Below are 11,514 nucleotides of genomic sequence, written 5' to 3' on the forward strand. Positions count from 1 at the left end.
TTTTTTTTTTTTTTTTTTTTTTTTTTTTTTTTTTTTTTTTTTTTTTTTTTTGGCGCTTCCTCATTAGTTAAGTGGACTCTGAGAACCAAGAACTTGGTAGGCAGGTGCCATCTTGGTGCCTAACAAGTTAGGAAGGGCTCTGTTTCTTGTGACACTGGTGGATTGCTCCATGAAAAAAGGGTGCCAGCCGGGCATGGTGGCGCATGCCTTTAATCCCAGCACTTGGGAGGCAGAGGCAGGCGAATTTCTGAGTTCGAGGCCAGCCTGGTCTATAGAGTGAGTTCCAGAACAGCCCCGGCTATACAGAGAAACCCTGTCTTGAAAAACCAAAAAAAGAAAAAAAAAAAAAATGAAAGAAAGACAAAAGGGTGCCACAAAAGATGCATGAAGGAGGGCAGTGAGTTTCTTCCACAGGATCTAGAGGCACCTCCTGGGATTTGGGGTCCAGAGTAGTAGCTGAACATTTATGTCTGTCATGGCTGACAAGGATGGGATCACACTGGGAACAGTCTGACAGCCATGCTGTGCTGGCTTGTGTTCACTGCAGGACCTGAGCGGGGCCATGAATATGGTGGAGCTGCAGCAGGAGCTGGGCCTCCTTGCTAGTTACAACCAGAGGGAGGTTTTCCTCTTGGCAGCCAGCATTGCCCCTGCAGGATCTGGCTTTGGGGAACCCGGCACTGTGCACATCTGGAAATTGCTCTTGGAACTTCTCTCCTAAGCTGGACCCACCTACCCGCTGCCCAGCCTTGGAGACCACAGTTCTGCCTTCTCCCGCATCGTTGTTGCTAGCCTAGGCGTTGGGCAGAAGCATCATAGCAACGCTTCCTCTCTCCCTCAAGAGCAAGGCCAAGTCCACGCAGAAGCCTTCCCAGTGAGGTAGATGCGGGGCTGGGGCAGGGAGGACCCCCGTAGTGTAGCTCCAGCTTCCCTTGCTTTGCCTTCTTGCGGTTCGATGCTCAGCAGGCTCAGTGCCCCTTCCTGCAGGTCCCACTGCTTGCAGAGCAGTGTGGATAACACAGGTACTTCTGAGCCTTCGTCTCCCATCTCATGGTTCACTCCTGGTGACATGGTACATTTTCCATGCGGAAAGGTCCTGGGTATAGCACAGCAAGTCCTCGCTCCTAGCCCTTCATTGTTCTCCAGCTCATGCTCGCTCTGTCTGTGGCCTTGCGTTCCTGCCTTTCTAGCCCCTGGGCCATTATTTTTAAAGTGAGATGATTTCCATGTTTTTTTTTTTTTTTCTAAATGCCATTCCTCGCAGTGCCAAACCTGAAAACCTTAGCAAAGAATCCTCTCAACACCTCCTCACTGTTACTATGGCTTGGCCTTTAACGACCACAAAGTGCAGTTCACTGAACAGGGTGAAGGGTGGGTTTGCCCAGGTCTGGAGACAACCTGCTGCTTTTGTACTAACTGTGCCAACGCCCATGTTTACATAAGCCTAAAGGAAGGTGCCTGGAACAAGACTGGAGCTGGGGTAGGGTGTCAGCCTCAGAATGGCATGTTATTTATTTATTTATGTATTTATCAAAGGAATGGGCCAAAGTTCTAGGTTCTGTTTCTAGGTGCTGTAATGAAAACCCTAGGAGACTGTCAGAAAAGTTGATGCTTTGAGAACTGTTTGGAATTATGATTGAGATTAGGTAACCTATGGGTGTCAATGGAGACACAGAACTGTAGCTTTCCCCACCCCCAAACTGGCCTTGAGGCCATGACTGGAAGCAAGTACCTCAAGGAGACCTAGTACTCATGGTCCAGGACATAGGACAGGACTAGAAGAGCCATCAGAATGACTCTTCCTGTGCCCACAGTGGGCACATCACCAAGCCTTCTGGGACCATTTATTTGCCAGCCCAAAACAAGACTGAAATTCTGTATTCCCTGAACATTCCACGACTGTGATCAACAGATGCAAAGCTGGACCCCATGTTATGCTGGTGCAAACAAAAAAGCCTTGGTCTGCCAGGGACACTGAATGACAACAGCACCAGTGTCACTCTGTAGCTCAGGCTGGCCTTGAATTGATGGCACTTGTCCTTGCTCAGCCTCCTGTGCTGGGATCACAAGAAGCACTGTGCCATCACGCCTGGCGTTCAGTCTGCTGTTTGAGAAGCACTATGCTGTTTGCCAGTTGCCCAACATGCAGCCCGGAACGTGGAAAGCGTCCGAGTTAACGTGAGCACAATCATCAGAGGGGGGGCGTGGCGTGCTGTGCCCTTGGACTCGAGCCCACAAGAACAGAATTAATACAGGACACATCACTCATTACAAGGGATTGTCCTGCTTTTGTATTAAATATTTAAAGAATAACTAGGATTTTAAAGTAGTTGAAATTTTGTTGGTCATTGTATGTCTGTTCTGAGGATTCCACCTCACTCCCCAGTGCTAAAGCTTACCTTACAACCAGACTTGTTGAGAGAATTTCTTTTTCCTAACTGAAAAGACCTTTGTCTAATGAGTTTCATCATGTACAATTGTCATATTGTCCAAGGGGGGGTTAAGAATAAACAATTTCACTGTGTCTCCTGAAGTGACTTTACTTAAGGCTAGACCTAGTGGTCAATGATCCCAGCTACTTTGGAGAAGGCACAGTTGAGGCCTACCTGGTTTACAAAGTGAGTTCAAAAACAGCCTGGACAATCAGGCTGTAGGTAAAGCCTGATGAGCGGAGTTTGATCCTCAGGACCCATATAAACATGGGTAGAGAGGACTGACCCCTCAAGGTAGGTTTCCTAGTGCTAGAAAACAAACAATCTCTGGGCACTCTGCACCTACACTAGTTTAGGAGGAACTATCAACACAAGCCAGCTGCAGGACGATGACATCCACCCCCTGCCACAGGGCCAGACCTGAGACTTTGATTCGGGTCTCAGCAGATACTTTACTCCACAACCTTTCTGGCAATCAACTTTCTCCTGTCCTTATACCTAGAAGATGATGCTCTCCAGCCCATGAGCTAGCAGCACGGGGCCACCAAGGACAACTGGTAAAGTGGAGTGTCACCAGCTCTCTCCAGTGAAGAAACAATAAAGGCCAGAATGGGTCTGTTCAGGGCATCTTCTTCATCCTGAGGATGGCTGATGCTTAGAGTTCCTCAGTGAGCTTCAGTCCCTTACCCTTTGACCTTTGGGACAGTGACTTAAAGCCTTTTAACCCTCAGAAAGGGATCTAGCTGATGGGCCCAGAAACCAACTCAAAAGTCTTCTGCCAGCGGGGCAAAACAGACAAGTATTTAATCGAAGGACTCGGGCAGACGGACCGACGCCCTGAGCTGAGTTGGAGGCTAGCCTAGTCTACATAGAGGTTCAGGACAGCCAGAGCTATATAGACCATCTCCAAAAAAAAAAATCTTCTGCCTCCATACTTAGGCCTTGGAGGCAGCCCAAGTACATGCCAAACACTATCGTCCCTTGTCCAGAAGCTCAGTTGGGCAAGGACATCAGGCAAAATTAAAAAATTAAAGGCACTGTGGATGAGAGTGTAGCTCAGACAAGAAGCTTGTACAGGAGTTTCATCTCCAGCAACTGCAGATTCTCACAGCTCTGGCTATGAAGTTTACATGCCCTGGGAGCAAGGAAGATGGCAGTGATGGCGTCTAGAAGCTGGCAACCAAATTCTGTAAGCAAGTTGAGGGAACTTCTAGCCAATGACACAAACTTGGATTCTTTAGAGGGCAGAAGATACAGAGGCAAATGCTCAGTACATACTAGATCCTAAGGACTGTCCCAGGTACTTAGGAGACTCTAGGGCCTCCTGATGCTGTGGGAAGAATGAATTGCTGCCTTCAGAACAGATCTGATGTCACCCCACACCCACTTTGGACATCTGACCTGTTTCCCTATAACAAAAATAAAAGTGCATCTTACCAAATGTCATAGGCAATGCATAAAACATGCTTTTCAAGAGCGCTGAAGATACAATACCCACAATTGCAGGTTTTTCCATCATTCATAGTTAAGGTTAGTTAGGCCTTAAAATGCCCAGCTCACCCCTTGCCCATGATCCTGTTACAGAACAGACATCACATTCTCGGGCCACTGCTTGCCACAGAGTACGGCCATGCCGTGGAAAGCCCAGCAGTGGCACACAGTAGAGTAGTACTAGCAATCTGCCAGTCCCAGGTGGCAGGTTTGGGTCCCTGATGTTTGATTTAAGCCATGGCCAACGAAAGCAATCCACAGTGAGCAGAGGCCTGGCTTCTTACCCTTCTACGTCAGCCCAGGCTTCCTGGAGAGTCTCGGGAGGAAACCGAGACCAGGAGCACCGAAGACAGGGCAGTGCCCACAGAAGCCCAGGACTGCAGTACTTGCTGCTGAGCTGATAATCCATCTCCGCTCGCTAATAAGATTAGCTTTCCCCAGGACAACTCCAGAGCTTAGCTGGGCACAGTAAACACAAAAATATTACATAAGTGTGCCTTTAATCCCACCTAGGGCTACACAGAGAAGCCCAGTCTCAAACAAAACAAACACCTAATCATGTTACATGGGTAAAATACTCCTTTATCATTTATAGAACACACTGAAATAGAGCAACCCCTCTGAACAGAAACAGTAGGCCCCGGCTTTCTGTAAGCTCCCAACAGAACACAAACCATGGCCTTGAAAGAGTTCCTTTTCCTCCAGGGCGGTGGTGGCGCATGCCTTTAATCCCAGCACTTGAGAGGCAGAGGCAGATGGATCTCTGTGAGTTCAAGGCCAACCTGCTCTACAGAGAGAGTTCTAGGACAGCTAAGGCTATTAGATGCTTTCTCTCAAAAAACAAAACAAAAAAACAAAACAAAACAAAACCAAGGGTTCCTTCTCCAGAAGGAAGGGGAAGGAGGCAGGGGGAGACAGTGTGCATGTAAGACCCGATTCCACAGGACTTAGTCAGCATCACTGACGCTCCACACCCCTTGCCTTATAGCCTGGCTTTGGTGTTGTTGGTCCAGCAGACCTTGGTCTGGGGGTGTGCCCCACTCAGTCCACCTCCATCTTCTTATTCCGCAGAGAATCGATGAAAGCTTGCCACTCCGCTGGGTAAAAGCGCTTATAGACATTGATCTTATTCCGGATCTGTTTTGGGGTGTCTTGGTAGTAATTCTTCTCGTCCCGGGCCATGGCCTTATAGTCCTCCCCATGATTCTCCACCATGTACTGAACATAGTCAATGAGGTCCCGAGACAAGGTATTTCCTTTCTTCTCTGGGAGGCTGGCTTCTGCCTCCAGGTCTGGGGGAAAAGAAGCCAGGAAACGGAATGAGGATTTCCCATCTGCATTATGAACGCTGCCCAAGCACCTATCCATCCAATCCCAAGTCACAAGAGTTGTTGGACAGCAGCACGTCTCCAAGTCCAAACCCAGAACTCACGGTCTCAGACCCTAGAATGCCAAACCCTGCCTCCTACCCATCAGCGTGGCAACTCCTGAAACCCAGCTCTCAAGTTGTGATTTAAAATGCAAACCACTACGCTTACCAATTTTCCTTAGTGCCAGGCTCCAGGGGTAGCAAGATGGAAAGTTGGGTTTCTGTTCAGCTCCACTACCAACAGAAAGTCTCTTCTTGGTGTATTATGCCAGCATTTGAAATGGGAAGGTCGGAATTGCTCAACACTAGAGCTACGGGGTTAGACCCAGGTACAGCACCGCTACATGTGAAAGTAGAATCCTGACCATGGACTCAATCATTGTTATACTTTTAAAGCAGGTAGGAGGGGGCTGGAGAGCTGGCTCAGCTGTTAAGAGCATTAACTGCTCTTCCAGAGGTCCTAAGTTCAATTCCCAGCAACCACATGATGGCTCACAGCCATCTGTAATGGGATCCAATTCCTCCTCTGGTGTGTCTGAAGACAGACTTACATGTAATAAATAAATCTTAAAAAAACAAAAAACAATGAAACCCACAAATAAAAGAAAAATAAAAGCCAGACAGAATTCGAGTACAGCTCAGGAGCAGAGCATGCTTTTGTGCTAATCCATTCTCCAGGACCACAAGGAGAATAAACCACTAGGCAAGTGGGCAAAACACAGACATGTAGTCAAACCCGATCTAAAATTTCTTACAGTCAAAATCATCTTTGACCTGGTGGTTAGACAGTCCCAGCTTTGCAAAAACAAAGTTCAGAGGTTGTATTATATAGCAGTGTGATTATATGTACCCAACACACTTGTACTTTTTTTTCAAGGCAGTATTTCTCAATGTATCCCTGGCTGTCCTTGAACTCACAAAGATCTACCTGCCTCTGCCTCCCAGATGTTCGGATTAAAGGTGTGCTCCACCACTCCCGAGCCAGAACTTTACATTTTAAAAGGGCCAAGAAGGTAAATTTTATATAATTCTTTAGCTACAATTTAAATCTTAAAAAAAAATTCTTACAGGGCATGGTGGCATGTGCCTTTAACACCAGAATTTAAGAGACGGAGGTAGGTTGTTCTTTGTGAGTTCAAGAACAGCCAGGGCAACATAGACTAATCTAGAAGAAAAAAACAAAAACAAAACAAAAAACAAACAAACACAATTATAGCCGGGCGTGGTGGCGCACGCCTTCAATCCCAGCACTTGGGAGGCAGGCGGATTTCTGAGTTCGAGGCCAGCCTGGTCTATGGAGTGAGTTCCAGGACAGCAAGGGCTACACAGAGAAACCCTGTCTCGAAAAACCAACAAACAAACAAACACACAGAATCATGTTACCACCTAAGTATATGTGGCTGTGTATATTTCCAGAAGAGTACAGGTCCTCACGTTGAACTGTCGAAAATTCTAATGTGAACCAGCCAAATAGAAGACTCAAAATAACTTCATGTCAAGCATCTGTCTATTCAAACCAGGAGATTTGAAAAAATAAAATCACCTGAATGGGGGTTTAACTAAAAGGCTGAGTGTACGCTTAGCATTCAAGAGGCCCAGGGTTCAAGTTCCAACACACAAAAAAATAACAACAAACCTACAACAGTTAGAGAAAGGGTTAGGCAAGGATTCAAGAATATTCTCTCTCTTCCATGCAGGGCGCATGCTATTCTCACAGCAGGAACACACGGGAATAAATGTATCACTGGACAGACTAACTGACAGGCCAAACTCTCAAATAGTGAGAAACTGGGCACAAGCCTGAGACTTTCTTCTTCATCCTTTCAGACACCCGGTTCTATCTTGTATGAGGACCTTAGTTCATACATTGAAAATCTCATCAATATTAGGTCAAAAACAGCTTAGCCAGGACACAGTACTACTTGTGAGCCCTGGCTGGGCTTCTGTGTTTCTCTCTCTGAATCTTGGGCTCTCTGGCTGTAGAGTGAAGAGACAGAGTGCCCTTTGTACATGTGAGGGGACAGGACGGTAGGAGGAAACAGCCCACACTCACCATTTACCACATAGGGCTTCCGTACAAGATCCCTGGGTCTCTCCTCCGTGTCTACCTCCATGGCCTTTACCTGTAAAGAACAGGTTTGAGAACAATAGACAAGCACCTTCGATCAGCGTTTGACCACCGTTAAGGAAGGACATTCTCTATAGAAACACAACTAGGTTTTGTATCAGAAAATCCCTGCCGAAGGTCAACTGGATCACACCACACATGGTACGTTCACGCTTACACTCATGTCACACCACACACAGTATGTTCATGCTCACATTCACATCACACACAGTATACTCATGCTCACACTCATATCACACCGCACAGTATGTTCATGCTCACACTCACATATCACACCACACAGTATGTTCATGCTCACTCACATGTCACACCACACACAGTATGTTCATGCTCACATTCACATCACACACAGTATACTCATGCTCACACTCATATCACACCACAAAGTAAGTTCATGCTCACACTCACATATCACACCACACAGTATGTTCATGTTCACTCACATGTCATACCACACAGTATGTTCATGCTCACATTCACATGTCATACCACACAGTATGCTCATGCCCAAACACATATCACACCACACAGTATGCTCACACTCACATGTCACACCACACATGGTATGTTCATACCCACAATCACATATCACACCCACAATAATATTTTCAACAAGCAATTCATCTTTCTGCGACTATCTATGCCTTCCTTACTCTGCTGTGTAGTAACACCACAAAAACCATGCGCATGAAGAGTGCTTTATAAGTTACAGGGAGCCATGTCCGATAGCGTCTCAGGTGAAGGATAACCAAAGGCAGTATAGAAAACAAACCTCAAGCTCTGGGGAGTCACGGGCAGAAAAAGATACACTCTAGGAAATTCCACCGACCCGAGAAGAAATGGTAAGCAGAGGAGGGGGCGTGAATGAAGGAGGTCGTTAAAGGGCGGCTAGTGTGGAGATGGGGAAAGTGCCTTGCATTATCAGTACCTTTCTCTTACGGAGGGGAACCGCCTTGTTGGGGTCCATGGCCAACCCCATCTCCGCCAGGTTCTGCCGCACGGATTTGGTGTGATCCCAGGCATGTCGGATGTGGGAGCACTCGATCCGTGGCGCTGCCTTCCGACGAGCATTCCGGTTCAGACGCTTTCGGTTGACATTGTAACCGAACTTCTGCCTCCGAGTCTTTCCCTTAGCCTTGGGCATCTCGCAAACTGCCGCAACAGCAGCTCAAACTCTCGAAACAGCAGCACAAACTCAAGAACCACGTTCTCAGAGCCGCGTGTTAATAGTCTCCGTCCCCCTGTGCGCGCAGGGATTCTTGGGAAATGTAGTTTTAGTATTAGTGCTTCCACGTTCACTTACTACAACTCCCAGAAAGCAACGGGCAAGAGCGCCTGCGTGCTACACTCTGCAGGCTATTTCCCCGCCCCGTAGTGACCTCATCAGAAGGCGGGGTCCGGCGTCCGGATTTGTGTCTTCTTATTTCTGTGCTGGTGGGTATGGCGGCTCCCGGTCCTGTGAGTCCAGAGGCGCCTTTTGATCCGTCCAAGGCCCCAGTTATCGAGGGCTTCAACCCCACGGTCTACACCAACCCAGAGGGCTTCAAGGAAAAGTTTATTCGCAAGACCCGTGAGAACCCAATGGTGCCTATAGGTAAGTGTGTGCTGTAGGAACGGAAGACCGAGAAGACAGCGGTTTCGTAGGGGAAGGAATTAGGGGTGGACCAAGTAAATCTGGGGTTTGGGAAGGGGAGCGGACCAGAGGTGTGACGAAAGGACGGTGTTGGGGGTGACTGAAACGAATCTGAACACGTCGCGGGCTTGGGGCTAGATGAAGCGGACTCTAGAACTGCTCTCCCGTTGTGGCTCTGGGGAAGCAGGATGGGCTACATCCTTAAGGGACCTGCAGGACCCGACCTGTTGCCTCCCGCGTGTATTGTCCTCTCCCCAGGCTGTCTGGGGACGGCGGCTGCCCTCACCTATGGCCTTTACTGCTTCCACCGCGGCCAGAGCCACCGATCCCAACTCATGATGCGCACCCGGATCGCTGCACAGGGTTTCACGGTCGTAGCCATCTTGTTGGGGTTAGCGGCATCCGCTATGAAGTCTCGAGCCTGAGTGTGCGGCCGGGTCTTGAAAGCTCCGTGGAAATCATTACAAAACCCAAGAACAACCCTGTCAGACTTGCTCCCTCCGTTTCAGACAGGGCCTATTGTCATTTGGGGAAGAAGTGGCCGATTTTGTGACTCATTTGCGCCTCCACCGCTCCCCCCCCCCCAATCCCAGATTCGTTTCAGTTGGGTTGCATGCTTCTATTTGTGATGCGTCCCCTTAATTACTTAATAAAAGCTTATTATACTTGTATGTGATGAATTATTTCTTAATCTCATGCCTACGATCAAAACCATGATTTTTTTCTTTAAGTTTTTTAGGAGGGATCAGGCTGTCAGTAGGATTGGCCTTTAAAAACCAGCTAGGTCTGACAGTGCATGCCTATAGCCATAACTGTTCTGAAGGTTGAGGGAGAAGAATCCTGCCTTACTGCGCTTGACTTCAAGAGTTCAAGATCGCCGGGCAGTGGTGGCGCATGCCTTTAATCCCAGCACTTGGGAGGCAGAGGCAGGTGGATTTCTGAGTTCGAAACCAGCCTAGTCTACAGAGTGAGTTCCAGGACAGCCAGGGCTATACAAAGCCTGTCTCAAAACCCTGTCTCGAGGGGAAAAAAAAAAACAGTCCAAGATCACTCAGTAGAGTAACTTAGACCCTGTATCATTTAAAATGGCCCGAGGGTACAGCTTATTGGTACAGTACATGGTCTTTGTGAGGCCTGAGGTTTATTCTCCAGTTGAAAGAGAAACATAGAGCCTAGTGCTATTAAGTCACCGTCACTGTCAAGTTACTTGGGGCACTAGTTAAAAGTAGAGATTCCCAAATGCTCACTCTTGAGATTCTAGTTCAGTGAGCTGTTTGATGTAATACGGGAAAGTTTGCCAGCAATTTCCAAGTTTCTGTAGCCTGTAGATCAGGCCTGTCACGGTCCTGTTGTGAGTCAGGATGTTCAAACCCATACCACCACCATTCTTTGACTACTTCTCTTACTCCAATGCAGCCTCCTCTGAGGCCCTCTACTCTGCTGATCGCTTTACCACTCCAGCTTTTGACACAGTCTCAAAGGCATTTGTGATCTGTGGTTGTGGTCACTGTGTTGCTTGAGGAACCAAATCCTCCCGTGGGCCACCCCGCCCCTCTGAACACCTCCTGAAGGGAAAAGGGAAGAAAGTAAAGATACATTTCTTGGGCCCTGACATGTTTTAGATCTCTGAGTGGAAGGTCCGTGACTAGAGCCAGGTGTTTGTATCTCCATCATGATCTTAACCATGAGGCATATCACCAGTGTGGAACACTGCATTGTGAAGCCCTCAGGATGCAAGAACAGGGCATAGGAGCTGAAGATGGTGCCATATTTAAAGGTAATGTCCACCTAGTGTTATGATGCCCCCATCCCTAAAATAAATTTAAGAGTTGAAGTCCAACTCTTAATTCTTTAGGCCTTATTTGGCAATAGGGACTTTACAGCCATGACCATCAAATAGTTAAAATACAGTCTTCATGACCATCACTCTATCAATAATTAAAACACAGTCTTTAAGGTGGGATTTAATCCAGTAAGACTGGTATCCATTGTTTTAAAATTTATTTAGGAGTTCTCTCCCCCTCCCCACCTCTGCATGTACACACGCATGCCAGAAGAGGGCGTCAGATTCCGTTACAGGTGGTTTTAAGCTTCTACGTAGTTGCTGGGCTTTGATCTCAGGACCTCTGGAAGAGCAGCCAGTGCTCTTAACCTCTGAACCATATCTAGCCCCTCATATCCATATTTAAAAAAAGAAGATTGGACACACAAGTCATACATGGGAAGATGAATGTAAGTCAGCCACGTGAGGGTATAGGCAACACTGGAGATCTGTATCTGCAAACCAAGAGCTACCTGAGCTACTGGAAGCTACAAGAGGCACAGGTCCTGCCTTAGCATCTCTGGGGGGTGTGGCTTGGTCGTTCCCAAATTCAGGACTTTTAGCCTCCAGAACTGAGACAATAGATTTCTGATGGTCTAAGGCAGCCAGGTTTTTTGGTATTCTTTAATGGCAATCTTA

The 11,514-nt window shown here is 47.5% G+C and overlaps 3 protein-coding genes across 3 annotated transcripts in view; 2 read left to right on the top strand and 1 right to left on the bottom strand.

Moving 5' to 3' along the window:
- Arl10 (ADP ribosylation factor like GTPase 10) overlaps nt 1-2,514 on the top strand; it is a 7,881-nt gene extending 5,367 nt beyond the window's left edge. The window contains exon 4 of the mRNA XM_021215848.2: nt 548-2,514. Coding sequence (XP_021071507.1) covers nt 548-721 — 174 coding nt within the window. The 3' untranslated portion in view covers nt 722-2,514. The remainder of the gene's footprint in view (nt 1-547) is intronic.
- A 1,975-nt stretch (nt 2,515-4,489) lies between these two features.
- Nucleotides 4,490-8,671, bottom strand: Nop16 (NOP16 nucleolar protein). Its single transcript, XM_021215800.1, has 3 exons — nt 8,349-8,671; nt 7,346-7,415; nt 4,490-5,215 (listed from the first exon to the last, which is right to left on the bottom strand). The coding sequence occupies exons 1-3, from the start codon at nt 8,562-8,564 to the stop codon at nt 4,965-4,967; spliced, it is 537 nt and encodes a 178-aa protein (XP_021071459.1). The 5' UTR covers nt 8,565-8,671; the 3' UTR covers nt 4,490-4,964.
- A 154-nt stretch (nt 8,672-8,825) lies between these two features.
- Nucleotides 8,826-9,724, top strand: Higd2a (HIG1 hypoxia inducible domain family member 2A). The gene is made up of 2 exons (XM_021215918.2): nt 8,826-9,014; nt 9,312-9,724. The coding sequence occupies exons 1-2, from the start codon at nt 8,861-8,863 to the stop codon at nt 9,476-9,478; spliced, it is 321 nt and encodes a 106-aa protein (XP_021071577.1). The 5' UTR covers nt 8,826-8,860; the 3' UTR covers nt 9,479-9,724.
- The last annotated feature ends 1,790 nt before the right edge of the window (nt 9,725-11,514 follow it).

This window comes from Mus pahari, chromosome 16, assembly GCF_900095145.1.
Source record: "Mus pahari chromosome 16, PAHARI_EIJ_v1.1, whole genome shotgun sequence".
In the NCBI taxonomy this organism is placed as follows: Eukaryota; Metazoa; Chordata; class Mammalia; order Rodentia; family Muridae; genus Mus; species Mus pahari.

What these genes read in the sequence shown, in the direction of transcription:
- Nop16 (XM_021215800.1), bottom strand. Translation starts at nt 8,564, where the DNA reads ATGCCCAAGGCTAAGGGAAAGACTCGGAGGCAGAAGTTCGGTTACAAT. An exon ending in TTCCCCTCCGTAAGAGAAAG is followed by an intron (nt 7,416 to 8,348) that starts GTACTGATAATG and finishes TGTTCTTTACAG; the next exon opens with GTAAAGGCCATGGAGGTAGA. An exon ending in GAAGCCCTATGTGGTAAATG is followed by an intron (nt 5,216 to 7,345) that starts GTGAGTGTGGGC and finishes CTTTTCCCCCAG; the next exon opens with ACCTGGAGGCAGAAGCCAGC.
- Higd2a (XM_021215918.2), top strand. Translation starts at nt 8,861, where the DNA reads ATGGCGGCTCCCGGTCCTGTGAGTCCAGAGGCGCCTTTTGATCCGTCC. An exon ending in GAACCCAATGGTGCCTATAG is followed by an intron (nt 9,015 to 9,311) that starts GTAAGTGTGTGC and finishes TCCTCTCCCCAG; the next exon opens with GCTGTCTGGGGACGGCGGCT.